Raw genomic sequence first — 20775 nt, forward strand, 5'->3', positions numbered from 1 at the left:
ATTTCAAAACTTTTATTCAATATCCTTATTATAATAATACAATTGAAAATTTTTTAGCGTGAGGTCTTATAGAAATTTTAAATAAAATATAATCTTATTGTTAAAAAAGACAAGAAAAAAAATATTTAATTAAAATTTCTAAAAATAAATTAAAAATATTTAGTGCTTATTTAATTATGGAATGTAAATAAATTATTTATTAAAAAATTAGTTAGTTACTATTAAAATAAAAATTAATATGATACTAAAAAAAAATCAAAATAAATCTTATTAACTTTTATCTTATTCAATTTGTTAGTTAATTGATATATCAAAATCATTTTATTCTTCTTTAATGTGCTACAATGAGCCTAACTAATTTAATTAGGAGTTATATATTTTAGGAATTATTTTATTATTGACTGTTTCTTTGAGCTTACTAAATCTTCTAATAGATGAAGTAGCTAATTATTTTTTGTTAATTTATTTTTTATTTTGATGACCATCTAATTGCTGCTATCTCATTAAGTGCTTCAATTAAGAAGTAAAATCTTCATTTAATTATTGATTACTTTAGTTCTTTTTATTTGAATCAACACTCTGCTATACAATAATTTAGAGTTCCTATCTGCTCAATTCAGATGTCAGAACCAATTCTAAATTAGTTTAATTCAAATGTTAAAATCTAGGTCTGAACTCAATATCAACATAATCATCGCCTTTATCCACTATCAAAACTTTAGTTTTTGAGATTTTTGTGTGCTTTTCAGCATCAAAGGTGAAGATGTTTTAGCTTACAGCTATGTTAACTACTGAGTCACTTTAATTTGGAAACTCAAATTTAGCAAAACATTTGAGATTAACTCTCTTGATATCAAAACACTTCATAACGTTTTCATACAATCTATCACTATTAACACTAAATTCTTGAGCAACTGAACTATAATTTATATTATCTTATGAAATGATGTCTTTAATTGATTCCATATGATTTTTAAAGTAGTAATATTGCAGTACTTAATTGTAATTTTGTTAAAATTTAAAAATAGCAGAAGGTTTCTCTTTAATTACCAAGATTTCATCCTAAAAATTGAGGTCTGAAGCTAGAATAGTTATTTCATGGCTTATTATTTTTTACTTATGAGATGTGTGCTATTCCTTTTACTGCACGGCAACAAAAAACTACAAACTGTTCTTGCTTTTAATTTAGTGTTTATGCTATTGTTTTTACATATCTAAATTAGCATCTTAAATGCTTAACTCTTAATCAAAAGAGCTATTAGGACTATCAATGCTGCTTACTTAGTCATTAAAATGATATTTATGAACATTATCAGTTGCTTTTAATAAAAAATAATTAGGATAAGATTTAAAATTTAAAATTAGAATTAAATGAAAAATAAATAAATTACAAAATAAGCATGAATATATAAATGATAAGAAATTGTTGCTGGTCTGATGCTTAGATGGAATCAATTTATTTAAAACTTTAAGGAATTAATTTCCTTTTTCTAAAGATCTAAATATGATTAACATATTTTATTTAATCTATTGTTTCTAGCTAAACATAGTTTGTTAAGAAAATGAGCAGCTGAGACGAATTTATTAGTTGCTGAAACCAGAAAAATAATTCTAAAGAGTTAAAGGCTATGTTGGTCTTTATCTACTGTCGCTGCTTTATAAAGAAAAAAGTATAATGTACTCCACCTTGTACTTATCAGTACAAAGAGAACCCAGATAGCACTAATTACATTTAGTCCCAATTTGAACATCTACAATGTATATACCATAATTTGTAAGTAGCAATAACATCTTTTGATATGGATTATCTTTCTCTTCATCTCTTTTAATAAAAACATTTAAATAAATTATTTTATGCTCTAAAAACCATTTTAAAAAGTTAAATAATTTTAAAATAAATTTTCCTTCATAAATATAAATGCTAATATCTAGAAAATATTAGAGAAAATAATAAAAGAAAATGTGAATTTACTTTCTAATGTAGACCCAACTCCAACAATACAGAATTTCCCTTTCTTAAGAGATAAGTATGTCTTTAACATAAAATTCATCTATCTTTAAAGTTAAATTTTGTTTTATTAATTTATATTAATAATAATAACAATAATAATATCATACTAAATTTATTGAAAGATTAGACTCCAAGCAGCACTCCATCATTTTCTAGATAAAAGCTTAGTTTACTTAGCTTTTCTACTCATAATTAAGAATGAGTTATGAATAGTTTAATGTGCAAACTTCTTTATGGTAATCCCCCTAGGAGAGACTGAAATAACTGCCTAAATTATTTGAATAAATGAAATTTTTAATAAAAATTTTGAAATGTACAAAATTACCAAAAAACTCAGTATAAATTTAGGTTGCTAGATTCAAATTTTTTCTGTTTTCTTAATCCAAATTGTCATAAGGAAACATAAATATTTAGCTTAATTAGTTTATCATAGTAGTATTAAAAAGCTATTAAACAATAAACTAGATATGCCTTTTATGGGGATATAAATTCAAACTAGGATGTTATACTTATTTATTTTTGATGTGCTTAGAGTTTTCGGTAAATACTTTGTTAACAGAGTCTAAAGAATTAACTTATTCCAAGATAATTTACAAAGTTTTTACTATTTCTTTTATCAGCATTATGTCTTATTTTTAAATTACTTTAAATTTAAATATCCCTTAATATAGTAGCCCAACCATTTCTTAAATACTCTGCAATGTTGCTATGTACAATTCTATTTATTCTAAAGGTGACCAATTTTTAAATTAACCCTCCTAATAATCTTGATCTTAATAATCATCATTAATTGATAGCTATTAATATTGCTTCATGTGAGATTATTTTGATGGTCCTCTCTCTTATAGCTATGTGATTGCCATCTCTATTTTTAAGAATTAAATTTTTATTTTATTTTAATTTAATTCTAATTAATTTTAATATTTATTTTACTGTGGTAATGCTTAAAAATGAGTCTGCAAATTGTTAAAAATTTACAACCAAGAGAAGCCTTAATAAAACCGTTTTCTTTGCAAAGAATCGAAATTTTGTAGAAAGTTTAAATATTTTTTGCTTAATTAATAGCTGATTCTTTGATTTCATCGTTCGGGGAGCTTTTAATGGAGAAGTAGATGCATCTCAAAAATGCAGAGAGAATAATAGATTTTTTATTTTTTTAAGTTATCTACATTCTGTGCTTAATATCACTTGATGTTTAGTTATCAATAGGTTTTGGTTTAATAAACATTTTAAGGAGAATGACATCTGTGACATTAGTTATGATATTATAAAACATTTAATTATATGAAAAATTATCATCTTCACTATCAAAAAGCTCAAAATTATATTGATTTAGCTAATTTTAAGTTAACTTTGTGTGCTTTTGTCCCATAAGTAGAATATCACTTACTTATTTAGCAAAGTCAAGATTCTTTTGAGACTCTTTTTAATCTTATGCTTTTTATGGCTTTTTTCAATATATAGACAATATTTTAATGAAGTTTATAATTTAATATCTTACAAACTATTCTGGGTATAGAATTCTTTGTATTAAATTTGTTTTGGACATCAATAAAACATAACGATGGTCTGGCTGAAGGAATGTTAAAATTCTTGACAATCCTTATTGAGAAGAAAATAAATTGTGTTGTATCTAGAATAAAGTAAAATAGCTTTGATCAATTTGGAATTTTTATTTTCTATCCCACAAAGTGCATTCTTCTTTAATCAATTAAATTAAATTGAAACGAGTACTGTTTATTTTTAACAATTAAAAAATAAATGAATAATTTGTATAAAATAAATATAAATTATTTTATTGAAGGAGCCAATTTGATTTATTAATAATGAATTAATTACTAGCTTCTGATGCTTTAGAAATCTTTTATAGATGTAAAATTTGAATTGTTTTCATTGTTTTCTTACAACTTAGAATCAAAATCTGCTGAAGAATTCTTTATCTCATTTTTAGCATCTAACTTAAAAAAGTTTTTACTATTTTTATCTGACAATGGAAACATTTAATTAACAGTCTTTTTTAAAGTTGCATTTGCTTTTTCTTAAGTTAATATTTATATGGCATTTCTGCGTTGAGATTCTAAATTTTTAATAATATCAGAAGTTAATGTTGTTACAGAATTTTCTTAATCAGAAGTTAAGCTAATAGAATGCTATCTAATTCTTTTTAATTAATGTATCATGCCATCTATTTTTTCAGCTTCTGATAGATTATCTTTAATTTTCTATACTCCCTTTGGTTCATTTTTTTAAAAAGATAATGATTTATTTCTTCCTCCTCCTCCACTTTAGCTCTTATTTAAGTTTAGCTAATAGAGTTGCTATGCTTTGCTAATTTAATTATTTAAATTAGAAAATTCTTCTTATTCCTATAATTAAGAGGTGTTTTCTTGTAATTTGTAAGTAGCACCTTCCAAAATATCAGCTAGCTTTTTAATTAACCTAAATGCTAAAAGAGAGTCATTTTATACGCCCTTATTTTCAAAGCATTCTAAGATAATACCAATATTTTAACATAAATCTTCGATTTAAAGAGGAGGAAAAGATTCATCAAATGTTTCTCCTTCATAGCAAATACAATTTTTGATGCGTTTTAAATTCTACTCTCTTTAAGTTTATTCTCTAATAACTTTGATAGATATAAGTTTTTTCATTAAAAAAACTGTTGAAATGCATAAATCAGAATTATTTTATGACTAAGCTTCATTCATAGCAAAACTATAAACTAAAGCATCTTCTAATCTAAAAAACAAAAAATTAAAAATTAAACCAACAAAAAAATGTATCAATCTTACATATCTAGCATTGTGTCATATTAAAATTGCCCAATTTCTTAAATTATTTCTTCAACATACTATGGCTCCACTTCAGTATAAAATTTACAAAATATTAAGATAATAAATGAAATGTCTTATTCCTTTTTAGCTCCTTTTTAACTACTAAATAAGAAAGAAAGTCTTGATAAAAGAAGTGAAAGATCATTTAAGTTCCAATTTAACTATCCTGTCTTTTCTCCCTTTAAATTTATTTTATTAAATTTAATATTTTCATAAAATGTTAATATTATTTTTTAAGTTTATAAATATCTTAAAAAATTAATCAATTTATTACCCTTATGGTTTTTAATGATAAAAGTTATCTACAAGCTTAAATTCTTATATTGACATCATTTAATTCTAATAATTTTAAGAGGATCCCTTTTCTCTGCTTTTAATCCAATAACTCTCTTACTTCTTTTTTAATTTACTTTGTTATCGAGTTTGCATCTTTAATAGGTTTTATAGCCTTTCTTGATATCTTAAAGTCGTTATTTCCTTTCTAATAAAAAAAATTGAAGAGATCTAATATATCGTAAACAGCACTCATGACAACTGGATTATTAACTTATATTTCATAATATTCTTCTTCAGAATTATCTTGTAAGTCTTAATTGTAATGCTTAAAGAATATTTCATGAGGTAAATGAAGTTAGCCAAGTTAAATCAATTCTTCAAATGGCTTATTATCTAAATCCAAATACTAAAGCAAATTTGTGCAATTTTAAATGTGGGATAAGAATTTTTTGAGACTGTCCACTTGCTAGAACATATGGTATCTTTTAAAAATTATAGTAAAATATCATCACTTCAAATGTTAAATTATATTCCAATAATTACTTAAAATAATATTGGATGAATTTACAGCAAGCAGATAATACTAAAGGATCCAGCATAGGCATCGAGTAGACTTTTTAGAATTTTTTTTATAATTTTTAAATACTCGACTACTCTTTTTATTAACCCTTAATTTTCTATCCAACCTATTATAAATAAATTAATTGAATAGTTAAATAAAGTTTAGATATGTGATTTTTAAAATCAATAACATGGCATATCAATTATTTTTTTATATAATTACTTTATTGTAACTTCTCATTAATTTATGTTTTAAACTTTTATATTAAAAGCACTAAAAAGAATACCTATATTATTTCATTTCCTCAATTTTTTTATTGAGGTTCAGTATAATTAATGAGAAGTACAGTATATGATTGAAATGATAGAATTTTTAAATATAATAAATTAATAAATATATTACAGGCTATTTTTAATAATATTAACCTTAGAAAGAACCAGCTGTTCTAATTAGTTGGGCAAAGTGTTTCATTATGGTGACTTTTTTATTTTTTTCTAAGATTTTAGAATCATCTTTTACTGCATTTACAAGCTAATCCATGCTTTCTTAAAATTTAGTGGTTTGGAAGGAATCGTATTCGCTTCCTATTTACCATTCAATATGCTTGATTGTGAAGAAGGTATATTTTTCAATTTCATCTTAAGGCAATTTTACTATACTGAGAGTTTCTTTTTCTTCTTGCATATTTATTAAAGAAGCTATTTGGATTTTTGAAAGCGATTATTCGTAATTAATTTTAGAGCTACTGTATGGTTCAAACAGCTATTCTTCAATTACAATATTAAATTTTTCAATTAAAGAAAGGAGTGTAATCTAAAACTAGTAGTATGTAATGAATTACTCTCCTTAATAAACAAGCTTCAAAAATTATAAATTGACTTCATTCAAAAAATTATAATACATTTTTAAAAAATAATTCTTATCAGTATCGTCTTAAATAAATTTGCTTATGAGGTGCTTATTACTCATGCAGATATCAATTAGCCTTTTAATTTAAAATATAATACTTTTAAAGTGTACTTGAAATTAATTTTTATGTTTTACTGTAGGATTTAGTGTGCTTTATGAAAGTTTTTAGAAAATTTAAGTTACTAAGTATTATTTTACAAAAGGTTTCCTTTTTAATCATTTTAATTTTGATCATCTCTTTCATCTTAGTCTTCATCATCATTATCGTTATAGCATAATTTTTTGTTCCCAATAAAATCGGTAATCTTTATTGTATTTATTTATTTATTAATTAATTTTTGTTTATTAATTAATCAATGTATTTTTGCTATGAATTAATATTTAAAAACGTTCAAGAAACTAAAATAATAAAAATTCCTACCTAACAAATCCATTTGTGCATCAAAGGAAATATTTCTTCATCAACAATAAACAAATTTGCAATATTTGGAACTTCTAAAAATGATATAACACCACTAACTTAAATGTCTGAGATCATAAACCAGTTTTCAATTTTGATATTTTAGATAATTATTTCTAAAATCGATTTTTCAACTAAGTCTTTAAGCTCATTTCCTTTAGATAATATATTTTTCAAGATAGTGATGCATCTGTATCCAAGTGTTTAAACTCTCTAATCTCTAGGATAGTCAATACATGAAAGTTATGTAAGTGACATCAGAATAATTTTCTGCACTTATTTGCTGTTTTCAATAATGAGAAGACAATTCTGTAAAAAGTATTCTATTTTTTAATCCTAAAATAATTTAAATTGCTGTTTTTAATATTTTTATCTTTGATGAAAAGGATTCATATTAAAATCATATTTTATGTCTAAATATTTACTAACACTATAAGTTCATCATTGCTTCCAAATTCAGTAAACCAAATATGGTTATCTTTTCCTAGAATTTCTAAGCACAAATTACTTAAGTCAGTTCCATAAGAGGGTGCTCTTGTACCTCCTGTTAAACATAACTCACTGTATCTGATTAAACTATCTAAATATTAGTATTTTCTTTCAAACCCTCTTATATTTTTAGACAAGTTCTAAATTTTAATAGTCTCATTAACTTTTTTAACGAAAATATTTTAAGCGCCTTTATACAATTTATTCATTTTTCTCTCTGAAATTTAAAATTTGTTTGACGTTTAATGTCTATCTTTTGACTAAAATAATAACAAAATTTATTAAATAAATCAAATATTTTTAAATCAAAAATTTTGTTTGATTAATATTTAATGCATATGAACAAAACGAATCTTTTATTACATTTTATTTATAAATCAAATTTAAGAGTTGATAGAATTAAACTATTTTTAACAACTTAACAAGTAAAAGAAACAAAATAAACATTTTAATTCTTTTTAATTCAATGCAACAAATTCAATAACAAAATATTTTAGTTTTAACAAAATAGTTTTTATAAATTTAATACAAAGCTTGGCAATTTATGGATGAATATATTGTGTTTTAAGGAAAATTGTATTTATATAATTTATATAATATTTATAATTTTTGTAAATAGTTTATTTATTAATCTAAGTGCTTTTAAATCATTTTAGGTTATATTTATATTAAAATGAGTTTTCAAATTTTGTTTACTTTATTATAAAGATTAACTGAGTTAGTGTTTAAATTATTATTAGAATTACTACCAATATTATTTAGATTTAGGTTAATTATTTATTTTTATTTTTAAACTGTTTACTATACTCCATTATTTTGGTTTAGCACTGATCTTGAAGAGGGCCTTTGAATTGGCAATTGTTAAGCTTATTGCTGTGTCTGGTTATTTTATTAATTGTTTTGTAAAGCTATTTCATTTCTCTTGATTTGCTACTTTTGCAAATTGGGGAAAATTTGGGATGAAATTTGTAATTGTTACTGAGGATTTATTTATAATTATTGATATTATGGTGCTAGTTATTACATAAGAACACCTTACTAAGTAGTGTTCAGCTAGTCTTTTTCTTAATGAGAAATAGAAAAATTTTTTTGATTTCGAGTTATTTTTTTGATATTATTTCGACTCCCACTTTAATTTTAATTTTCATTAAAAAATGAATCCTTAAAGGTGGAGTTTTAAAACTAAATTTAGTTCATATTCTATTGATTAGTTGTAGCCATAGGAGTAAACGATCTTTTTTTTAATTAATTTTTGAGGAGAGTATTTGTCAAAGAATTTTATTAAGAACTACTTGCATTATTTGTTGTTGTTTGGCATTGAATATTTAGCTTCTTTTAAATTTATTATTAATTTAACTAATTAGAATTACTATTTTAATATGAGTTAAAACGACCTCTATGGATATTATTCTATGTTTACAAAAAGTATTAACTTGAAGGCATATTTTATAATGTTTAATTGCTATTAATTGTCAAAGTTAATTGTGGATGCATTAAAAAATTATTTTAATTAGTACTGTTGCTGCTTGAATTTTTATTAGCAGATTATATTCTTTTATGGTTTTTCTAAAATTACTTAGAATTTATGCTTCTTATGTAATTCAAAGCATTTTCTTAGTTTGTTATTTTGTAAGTGCTGCTCTAATTAGTAGAGAGCAGTTGTTAATCTTATTCTGTTTTTATTGGCTAACCATCACTTTCATCGAAATTTATTTTCAAAGAGGAATCTGATTCATTTCCCTCTGTCTTACATATCACTTTGCCATAGTCAATTTGCTGAATATCTCCTTTTTTAAGAATTTCTTACTAATCTTCATTTTAATTAGATGAATCTAATAAATTAATAGAATTTAATTCTTATCCTTAAGACTGCTTTTTTTATTCAATAGATATTTATTTATTTTTCTCTTAAGATTGCTTCATCGTTTGTGTATTCAAGAAAGAACTTATTTCGAGTTTTGATGGGACTTCTATAATGCTATCTAATTCTTTTTATGCGGGAGATTTAGATTTACTTTTTTTCTTCTTCTAAGCAGATTGATTTCTTTTTTGTTATTAAGTTGTGTAAACTGAATTTTGAGGTATTGCCTGTGCTGATGACGGAGTATTTGCCATTATATTTTATTGTTAATTAGCTATTTTAGAACTATTCGCAGAAGATTATGAAGAAGATGAAGCTTGTTATTGCTATTATTGCTACTAAAGTTATTGCTAATTATTAAGATTTATATTTCTTTTCTTTTCAAAATCTGATATCTTTTTATTGATAATTTACTTTTCAATATTCAGTTAAACCTAATCTTCTTAATAAGATTTAAAATTCAATTATTTTTTTATTTAATGTTGCTGCTGCTAAGTTATGTTTAAAATTTATTATTCCTGCTTATTTCTGCTTTGCTAAGCTTATTGACTAAATGCATTTTTTTGTACTTGTTACTTGCCTAACTCATCTTAAGAAGCATCTGTATATAATGGAATATTATTTAAATTCATAAACGATTCGTTATTAGCACTATAATCTTCATCTATTATATGGTTATTTTTATCTGTTGAAAATTAATTGTTGCTTGAACTGCTTGCGTGTGCACTAAACTGCCTAACCTTTCTCTAAATATGATTGAAGTTTGTAGTTTCATTATTAGCAGCATTAATTTTTCCATTTAAATATACTTTATTTTAATCCCCAAACAACTAAACGTTTTTAATCATAGAAATTTAATTTGCTTTCCTTGAGTCTCCAGAACCAATACGTATAGGGTTTTATTATGAAGGTGATATTCCAATAGGATTTGTATTATTACGTCTGATAGCTCTATTTTAAAAATCTGCTTATTTTTAATCATTTCCGTTTATTTTCTGTATATTTTTAGAAGTATTTTATTATTAAATCATGACTTATTATTTAACTCTGCTTATTTAATTCTAATACAATTTTTAGTTTAAAAAATTATTATGCTTCAAATTGTTTGCAAACTGTTAGCCGTTTTGTTGAAATTTCACAAGATCTTCAATAATATTTTATCTAACTTAATCAACTTCATAAGATTATTCTTCTTCGTTAAAATAGTCTTCTTTCATTTAATCATACTCATGATTCCTCTCTTCTGTAATAATTTGTTTAGAATTTTTGATATCGTTGATAGGTCTCTTAGCTTTACAATATTTTAAATATAATTAATTAATTTGTGATAGATAATAAAAAAACCAATAAAATTTGATAATTTTATTTATTCTCAAAGAGAGAGAGATAGATAGATACTGTTTTGAAACAAAAATTAAATAATAAAAGTAATAATTTACTTAATTAAATATTCCTAAATTCTCTAGTATTATTAGTGTTGTTTATATTATAAGATTAGTTCTCGTTTTTAATGAAGGGCGATTTTCCTAATACCTTTTCATTTTATTAATAGAACTTGATACCACTGTCTTGAATTATATGACCACTTTTATAATTGCTTGTCATATCAGAAGATTCTTCCTAAAAATCATCATAAGAGGGCTCAGTTTAGCATACTCGGCCACTTTGATTATAATTAATCTAACCCTAAACTTCATTGTTTTTGGTAGTTTACTGCTTATTCAGTCTATACTACTTTTAATGAGTCTAAACTTATGACATCATAATCATCATAGATGCTTATTTATTTGCATTAGTTTAAAAATCGCTATTTATTTGATGATAAAAGTTATTGCTATTTTATTTGATATTTGTAGCATTTAGTGCACTGTTTGTGCTTATTTTTTTCTTCTTTTGTGGCAAATGGTATGAATTAAGCTATTGCTAGTTTTCTATTTCATTGGTATTATTTTTTTAGTAAATCATATATGGAGAGTATTCATTATACCCAAGGTTTTCATTCTCGCCCTTATTGTTTATGCCATTATTTTGTTAAGAGTAAGATAAATTATTTTGAAAAATAACTTAGTTTATATTAGAGGAGCATGTTTAGGAGTTAGGAATAATGCTTTCAATGTTCCTACCTTCTTTGAAACAAAAACTCTCCTGGCTCTAATAATTACTACTATTCTTATTTGGCTTATCAAAAAACTGAGCTACCTATTACTATAAATTTTAGCAATCTTGCCCTTAAAAATTAAATCTTGGAGTGCATTTAGGAGTTTATTACTTGCTTTCCCTCTTACTACCATATTTAGAGTTTAACTTACTATCAGATTAGAAATCTCTGAAAATAACATACTTTGATATGTCTTATCCACTTGAAAAATTATCATTACAAAATAACTTATCTATGCTGTTATTTAACGTTTAAAACAAAGACTTATTTTGCCTTCTATTATGTTATTCTCCCTCATCCAACTTTTTTTCTTCCTTTCTACTGCTATCCAATTATATTTATTTGTCTTCAACTTAGATATCTATTTTTAAGTTATGATCTTATTAAGACTGACTTCTATTGAAGGTTTACTGGAAGCTTGGTGATTGCTATTGAGATTATCTCATCTCGTTCTATTGCCATGCAAACCCTTAGCTTTCAATGACTTTTTTTATACCTTCTTCTACTCCATTTCGTTTAAATGTTTGCATTTAATAATATTTTAAAATATAAAGTGATTATTATAACTAATAAGTATTATTATTAAGAGACTATTCTAATAAAAAGAAAGGATGATGATGATGATAATTTTTCTATCAAACAAATTATTTAATATTTTGATATATTTTTTTCTTCTTTACTTTTTTTTAATAAATTAATACTTACTGTTAACAGATAAACTCTTTCATACACAAAAGTAAAGTAAAAAAGCTGATCTTAAACCTTACATAGTAAATACTCATATAAATTAAAAGATAAAACTATAAAGTTGATTCATTTATTATTTTACTCATTTTATATAAAAAATATAAAATATCTAAAATACTTTTCAATTTATTCTCATAAAATAATTTAAACAAATTAAGTCTCATTAAGCATCTTTTTTATATGGAAATTAGTTCAATTATCTTTTTCAATCACAAAAAGGTCTAAATCAAATTGTCTTAAATTAAATACTATTGAGAAAATAAATCAACCTTTATTCTTCATTTCATTGTAAAAATTTAACTTTTTCTAAATCAATTTATCTGCCTTTTAAAAATATCAGTTATTCTTGCTACAAAAGATAGCTTTTCCAAGAAATTACAAAAATTATATTTTTCTTTATTAAAATTTTATTATGTTGAAAATTTTAAATAATAATTAGATTTATTTAGTTAGTTAGTTATTAAGTTTATTAGTGAGAAATTTTATTTTTTAGCAGAAGTTTTTCATTTTTAAAAAATAAATTCTATATATTTATTTTGAAAATTAAATAAATTTTATTAATTTATTTTGAAAATTAAATAAATATTTTTAGGTTTTATTGATTCTAAACAAAGATTATTACTTACCTTTTAATAATAGAATATATGTTTTTATTTAAATTTCAAGTTTTCAAAAAATTATACTTAATTTTCTTATTAATTTATTTATTGCACTTAAACAATTTTAAAAAAAATAAATTTAAAAGAAAAAATATTTTTTTTTATTTTATTTAAGTAATAAATTTTAAATGGGTAAATAACTAAATTAATTATTTTTTTATGTTAAGATAAGATTTATATAGTAGATGAAATCTAAAATCTTATTAGTTATTATTTTAAAATATAAATAAAATACAATTTAATTAAGAAGTAAAAAAATAAGTTTATTTTTCAAATAATAGATTATTCGCTTTCAAAAAATGGTATTTTTGTTTCAAAATTAAAGTTTTTAGATTTAAAATTTGCTATATCCTTTAAAGCCATATATAATTAAATATTGCTGGAATTTAATTATTCACTTCTCTTAGCTTCATTTATTTAAAAAGTTTTGATCATTTCAATCCTTAATAAATAATTAAAAATAAAGGTTAAGTTAAATTATTTTAAGAATTTTACAATTATTTATTTTGCATCATCAAATAAACTATTTTTTATTCCTCTGAAATGTTGGTATTACTTAATTATTAAAGAATATTTTAGTTCTACTCTTTAAGCTCTTATGATTATTCTCCCTAAAACAAATAATTAATTTAATAAATAAATGAATTATTCATTTAAAAATAAAACTACTTCTTGTTTCATTATTGATGAATGTAAAATGGTTGAATATTTGGTATTTATATATTGCTCCTTAACAACTTTTAACTCTATAAGTAATTTGTTGTTTTCTTTTTGTGTATTTTATAATTAATTCTTTAATAATTTATTTTATTTTTCTAAGAATTCAATTTGTTGGACAACATTCTAAGAAATTTAAAAAATATTTTAAATAAAATTTCATATCATATTTATAATTTACTTCAAGTTCTTATTAAGTATATTAAGTAAATTGAGTTATTTATTTTAGTAAGCAGCTTTGATTATTACCATCATCTTCTTGTTACTTATTAATAGCTTGCAGGCTTATAGGTAAAGAAGATGAATCTTGATAATTTAAGTTCCCAGAAGAGACATTTTATTCATCTTTATGCATCTTCAATTAATTTAAGTTTTAAATAATTTACTTAACCTGTTTAAAAGATTTAAATTATACTTTAATAAAAAATAATTTAAAAATTACCTATTTTTCAATTTGATGATGCTAAATCGATGAATTAGTTTACTCTTCTTGTGTGTCTAAATTGCATGACATAAAAACATTTTACTCTTTCCATAGAAGCTCTAATGAGTTATGCAAAGTTTCTTGCATCTGCAAAATCTTTACTGACATTTCTTCAATAAACTTCTTAAGAGAAGTATTATCATTTACCTAATTAAATTACAAGATATTTTTATATAAATTTTTAAATTATTTAGAAGATATTACCACTTAAGAAAGGGTAGAAAAAATTTATTAGGGGTCTAAAATTAAATCAGTAGATTGATATTTATTTGATATTATAATTTAATTTTATTTAAGTTCATCAGCATTAATATGTTCTTAGCTTTTTTTATTTCGAGAAGTATACGTAGTTTGAAGAGATTCATACTTGCTCTTCTCTTCTTAAAGTTATTGCTAAAGTATTTATATAGTCGCATGAAGCTATTATTCTTTTTGTAGAGATATTTGTTTTACTTTTTCAATTGATTATTTAAGTTCGTGATTGAATAAATTTTTAACTTAATATTTAATTAGAGCAATTTTAGTTAAATGCTGTTCTTTTAAAATTTAATTTTCTTTAATAAGAGCACTCAAATTCATTTGACTTGCATCTGAAATTATTTTTTATGCTCTTAACTAGCTATTTTCTTGAACTAACTACTTCACTTAAGTGTTTAAAGTTGCTTCTCTCTATTAAATCAAATTGAGATCATTAACCACATGAAGATTTTTACTTTCTAAAGCACTCATTTAGATTTATAAATTTTTAATAGCTTAATCTTTCTTGCTTAATTCAACAAGATGTTTTTAAAAGTTTTTTTCACTCTCTTAATAAATTTATTCTAATTTTTCTACTTTCTTTGTTTTTTCATCAACCTAGTTCTAAATGCTACTTAGTTCTATTAAATTTTATCAAAATAAACAAAAAAATAAGATTATTATTTAACTTAAATAAAGTAAAATGATCAAATGTGAATAGAATTGTTTGATTATCAAAATAAATTTATCTCAAAAGCTAATAAAATATTTTTTACTTTAACTAGAAGTAATTCTATAATTATCTAATTCTAGTTAGATACTATTGACCAATAAATCTTTTGATCTTATTTAATCTTCAAGTTCTCTAATTTATAATTCTAAATTGTTGCTGTGCATATCTATTTTCTTCGATTTTTTGGTTTCTTTTTTAAAAAAATTAAAAAAAATTAGATAAAAAAAATATGAAATAAATATTTTTACTTTCATTTTACTCATCTTCAAGTTGAGAAATAGTTTATTAATATTAAAGAATTTATTGATTCATTGAATTCATTTAATTTTTTTATAATAAAACTTCGTCAGCTAGTTTATTATTTTGTTCAATTACAAGATCTAAGCTTTATTTTAACTGCATATTTTAACTGTTTATCCTTTAAATTTAATTTAACAGATCCTAACTTCTTTAATCATTTTAATCTTAAAGAGTATTTGAAGCACTTGATATATTATCAACATTTAAATTACTTTAATATTTTTTCAATTATAACTCAAGTTTGAAAATTTGTTCTTTGTAATTAAATATTTAGCTTTCTAAATCTATTTATTCCTATACTTTTTTATTAAATTCTTCTTTTGACCTAGAAAGCTCTTACTGTAAACAAGCACTATCTTGAATAAGCTGATTCAATTAATTTTATTATTTTTCATACAGTTCCTAAACTTACATCTAAATATAAAACAATTTATATAATTAAAATTATAAAATGTAATTTAATTTATTTACAAGCTTTTTAATTTAAAGGTCTTTATTCTATAAAAGGTTATTTTTTTCATTAAGCTCAATCTCAATTTATTGCATTCTTAATTCATTGTTTCCAAATGATAAAGCCAAGGCTTTATTTTTTTCCTTTTTTCAAAATTTTAAAATTAAATTTTAAATAAGTAATTTACTAAATTATTCAAAAGTCTAAAAAGTCAGTGGTATTTTATCTTAAATTGATAAAAAATAGTAAATAAAATAAAAAACTGGCATAATATATTTTATTAACAACTAATAACAAAAATAATCTAAAATTTTGAAAAAAGATAAGCTCATTGTGAATTAGATTAATCAAATTTCTTAATTAATATTTTTATTAAGTAATTTTATATTTGGATTTTAGTAAATTTTAGATAATTTATAAAAACAGTTTAAAGTTTTAACTAAAGAAACTAAAACTGATCTAAAAATTAATTGAAAATTCAAACTTAAAAGTTGATAAATTTAATATACCAAAAGTAAACTTTATTAAATTAAAAATAAACTGTTACTTTTTCTTTTAATTTTTTTGTTGCTTAGTCGTAATTGTTCTGCAAAACTTGAAGACTTTGAGTTTTTTCAGATATCTGCTATTTTAAAGATTAATTTTACTGTATCAAGCCATTTACATTCTACTCAAGTAAATTAAATTTTGTATTGCTCTCTTCTTTTTCATTCTTAAGTTCTTATTGCTTTTAGTTTATTATCTTTTGTAAGTTAATTATGTTATTTTGTAGTATTAAGTTTTAGTTCTTTTCTATTTCCAGTTTTTTATCTTAATTTTTAAATTCAGCTTGCAGTTTTATCAATTCACTTGAAAAGTAATCATTTCCTTTAATTGTATCAGATTATTTTTCATTATCATTATCAGCAACAATCTAATTTTTAAATTAATTGATAAATTTTAAATCATTATTTCAAAATAATTAATTAACTTTTTGCTTTATTTGGTTTTCTAAAAGAAGGACTTTAGAGTTTGCCTAATTTAACTAAAATTATAATTCTCCAAACTCCTTTTTATTTTAGCTGTATACCTTGTTCTGTTATTCTGATTGCACTTTTAATTAGCTGTTATCAACCTACAACTGCTTGTACTTGACTTAAAGAACTTCTAATTCATTTTTTAATTTCTAAAAAAAGATTGTGTTTTTTTTTATTTAGTTCATAAATTAATTAAAATAAGTAACTTACTTATACTTACTGAGAATACTCTGCATTTATGTTTTAAATTGAGTAAAAATCTTATTCGAAATTTGTTTTATCTTTGATGTTATTCACACTTTATGATTTAAATAAATCTATTCTTTTTTCTAAATTTTTAATTGTTATTCTCTGTTCTTCTATCTTATTTTTATATTAAGAATTGTTTTTTTCTATTACTTAATCTAAATCCTTAAGCCTATCTTCGATTATTTATTTCTCTTTTATATAATTTTTTTAGAATTTTACAAGTTCCTCATTTTGAATTTATAGATCTTAAAGTGTTTTTAATTATGATTTTAATAAACTGTTTTCTTCAATCAATTATTACTCCTTGGAATTTTAAGAATTAATTATCTTGTTTAACTCTTCAATTTAAACTAACAAATCTATCATCTTTTTCAATAAAATTCATCATAAATAAAAATATAACTAAATTAAATAAATTACTTTTTTTTCATCCTCTTGATTTTAATTTTAGTTAGCTGATAGCATTGTATCAACTTTACTTTTTAGTTTAATTTTGTCTTCGAGTTCTAAATTTTAGAGCTATAGTTAATTTATTTTCTCATTCAACTCTTTAATTCTAATTTAATTTTGCTAATCTTAGCTTTCATATATTTAAAGTTGTAAAATCTATTTTTCTAAATTATTTATTTAATCTTATTATTGAATATATTTTTAGATTTCCTCATTTTTAGAGTTAGATCGAACTGTGTTACTATTATTATCAAGCTCTACTTACTTGTTTTATTTTTATTTTTTATTTCTTTTTACTTTTTCTGTATCTTCAGTACTTTCTATGCTCTAATTCGAACCCAAATTATTTTAAGTAGTTTTTATCTTTAATTCTAATTCTTAACAATGCTTTCTTAATATTTCGTTTCTACCTTATTCTAAATTTAACTGCTCCTCAATATTACTTTTACTCAATTTTTCTTAATTTTCTTATCTCACAATTTAATTTAGTTATTCTAAATCTCTGATTAGTGACCCTAAGTACTATTGTAATTATTTTACTTTAGTCTCTTTAGTTTATAAATCTGATTTTAATTATTAAATCTAAGCCTCTAAATTACTCTATTAATTCTACTCCAAGTACTATAAATTTCAATTAATTTTATTAAAAAATCAAAAATAGTTTCCTTAAAAAAAATTACTTAGTCTTTAAATTAAGATTTATATTAGAAGCTAGTGACTGATTCCTTTAGTTAGTTTATCTGTTCACTTAATATTTTATTCTCTAATTATAAATTTGAGTTTAAAATCTTTAGGGAATCAACTTCTTTTTTCTATTCATCTATTTGTACCTTATTAAAATACATTTACATTTAAACCATTCTTTTAAAAATTATATCTAAAATACCTTTAAATATTCTTTATGCTAATTATCAATTTCAATTTTAGAATCCTAAATTTTTTTATCCTAAGCGATTTAGTTGAGAACTGACTAATTATATCTTTTTATTATTAAAAGCATTTAAAAAAAATTAAATAAACAATAACCAAAATTACTAAGATATCCACATATTCTTCTCTGCTTCTGTGTCTGCACATTTAGTTTTCCAGTACTAGAGATTTAATTCACTTTCCTATAATTTTTATTTCAGCTAAATATTTTCATTCTATTATGAATATTGAATCTCTAATAAATTATTTTTTGCTTTAATCAGATCTTGATCTTTCACCTTAAGCTAATCACTCAATTTTGTTATTTAGTCAATCATTTATTAAGCTTGCTATTTTAAAAGAGGGACCTGCTTATTATCTTAAATATTTCTTAACAGTTCTTTTTGTTATTATTCCTCCTAAAGCTTTACTTTCAAACTAGAATTTTCATCTTTTAAGAATTTTAAATTTATTTATTATGTTTATTCTTAATTGTTATATTTTTATTATAATTGTGTTAGCTATTCTTATTATTTTAAAGACAATTCTTCTAATTCCCTAATTTGAATTTTATATTATAAATTCTACTTTTCAACTGATTGATACTGTTTAACTTGTTCTTCAAACACATCCTAAATTGATCTCCCTTAAGTATTTTAACCTGATAAAAAAAATTAACTATGATAAAATTTATTCTTTAATTACCTTTTAATGAGTATAACGTTTTCTATAAATTTATGTAGTCTTATTCTAATTTAAAATATTTCTATTTCAGTTCCTAAGATTCAAATCCTCTTTATTCTAAAAACTAAGATGTCTACTCTAGCTGATTGGCTAATAGTACAACTTTTGTTTAAAGCTAGTTGTATTTAATATCAATATATCTATAGTTCTGAATTTTATCTTCAAGCTATTTGATAGATATAGAGAGCTACTTATTTTCATAGAGAATATCATTAACAAATCTATCTTATTTAGAATTAGGAGAAATAAAATTTGAATGACTTTCCAATTAATAATTCTTAACATCTAAAGAAGTCGAACTTTAATTTCTATTTGTTGACTAAAGTAACTAATTCTACTTTTCTAGTGTGCGGACATGCTCATTTAGCTGTTCTATTTATTTTTTTGCAGATGAATAATTGGGCTCTTTGTACTTATGCACATAGCTACTATTATTATCGCTATTATTCTCTTCTAAAATTTTCTCTTTTATATTCTTAATCTCAAAATCCTTTTTAAAAATATTTTAAATGTTAAACACACTTCAAAACTCAATAATTTTATTAATTCAAATTCCATATGTTATATTTAATAAATCCAATATCTTTAGAAAATTTTTAATTCCTTTTCAAATAAAATTTACTGGTTTTTATTTTAATTCAAAAAAACATTTAAAAAAATAAACCTCAATGACTTTTTTACAATAAAAACATATCCAATTGAATTCTATTCTATTTAATAAAGTATTCTAAAAACAAAAATATTTAAATTTACTTTGATATTTGATTCAGTTTAAATAAGGAGAACTTGAGACTAATTATTAGATATTGTCAAAGCCTAATTATTACTAGATCTTTTTACTTAATTTTCAAAATATTTTTCATCTGATATAAAATCTGAATTAAAGCTATATTTATGCCCATGCTAATTAAATAGAAATGAATTAGACGAAGCGCTTGAACTTCTGTTAGCCATTTTATTTGGATATGCTTCATCTGTCTTATCTTTCTAACTCATTTAATATTCATAAGAAAGTGCAGTATCAAAATTTCTAATAAAATTAAGAAAATAAAATAGATATTGATATTTAAAGCTCAAATATTTAGTTTATAAAAACCATTTACCTGACTACTATCTCGCTTTAAGACCTTTCTTTTTTTTGTCCTTAATCTTGCTAATAGAAACTCATATTATAACCATTTAATTGGTTTTATTATGTCTAATTTTACTATTAATTATTACTAATCCCACTATAAAATTATTCTTTTTGACTTAGCCTCTCAATATTGCTACTATCTCTTGTACTTCCACAGAAATAGTTCATACCTATTTAAAAATTTTAATCTTTGGCTTTAGAAATTCTTGTTTATTCTTGCTAATTTGAATCTTTTTTTGATTTTGCTTAAATTTTTTTATTATATAATTTTATTATAAAAGAAAGCTATTCGTTAATAATGATCTTATCAAGATATTTAAATAGTTGTCTTACTGAATTTTTTCAAGATTTATTTCAGTAATTTATTCAATTTAAACATATATA

The 20775-nt window shown here is 22.2% G+C and overlaps 3 protein-coding genes across 3 annotated transcripts; all 3 read right to left on the reverse strand. All coding sequences in view use genetic code 6, as the record gives it.

Annotated features, from left to right (window-relative positions):
* Positions 1–255: 255 nt before the first annotated feature.
* TTHERM_00411560 (hypothetical protein) lies at positions 256–7816 on the reverse strand (the record flags this gene model as incomplete). Its single annotated transcript, XM_001020850.2, has 15 exons — positions 7478–7816; positions 7014–7388; positions 6728–6897; positions 6086–6668; positions 5665–5807; positions 5120–5603; positions 4804–5024; positions 3851–4750; positions 3513–3744; positions 2945–3458; positions 2337–2876; positions 2119–2279; positions 1973–2055; positions 1392–1822; positions 256–1319 (listed from the first exon to the last, which is right to left on the reverse strand). The coding sequence occupies exons 1-15, from the start codon at positions 7748–7750 to the stop codon at positions 256–258; spliced, it is 6174 nt and encodes a 2057-aa protein (XP_001020850.2). The 5' UTR covers positions 7751–7816.
* A 406-nt stretch (positions 7817–8222) lies between these two features.
* Positions 8223–12090, reverse strand: TTHERM_00411570 (hypothetical protein; the record flags this gene model as incomplete). The annotated part of the gene is made up of 2 exons (XM_001020851.2): positions 8223–10693; positions 10842–12090. The coding sequence occupies 2 exons, from the start codon at positions 12088–12090 to the stop codon at positions 8223–8225; spliced, it is 3720 nt and encodes a 1239-aa protein (XP_001020851.2).
* A 1146-nt stretch (positions 12091–13236) lies between these two features.
* TTHERM_00411580 (hypothetical protein) lies at positions 13237–20646 on the reverse strand (the record flags this gene model as incomplete). The annotated part of the gene is made up of 19 exons (XM_001020852.2): positions 20360–20646; positions 20010–20286; positions 19218–19746; positions 18639–19173; positions 18490–18583; positions 18284–18433; positions 17574–18224; positions 17115–17519; positions 16859–17053; positions 16436–16801; positions 15909–16031; positions 15386–15851; positions 15181–15327; positions 14372–15045; positions 14126–14314; positions 13865–14074; positions 13636–13809; positions 13462–13577; positions 13237–13408 (listed from the first exon to the last, which is right to left on the reverse strand). The coding sequence occupies exons 1-19, from the start codon at positions 20557–20559 to the stop codon at positions 13237–13239; spliced, it is 5673 nt and encodes a 1890-aa protein (XP_001020852.2). The 5' UTR covers positions 20560–20646.
* Positions 20647–20775: the final 129 nt, after the last annotated feature.

Source organism: Tetrahymena thermophila (assembly GCF_000189635.1).
Source record: "Tetrahymena thermophila SB210 genomic scaffold scf_8254555, whole genome shotgun sequence".
NCBI classification, from domain to species: Eukaryota; Ciliophora; class Oligohymenophorea; order Hymenostomatida; family Tetrahymenidae; genus Tetrahymena; species Tetrahymena thermophila.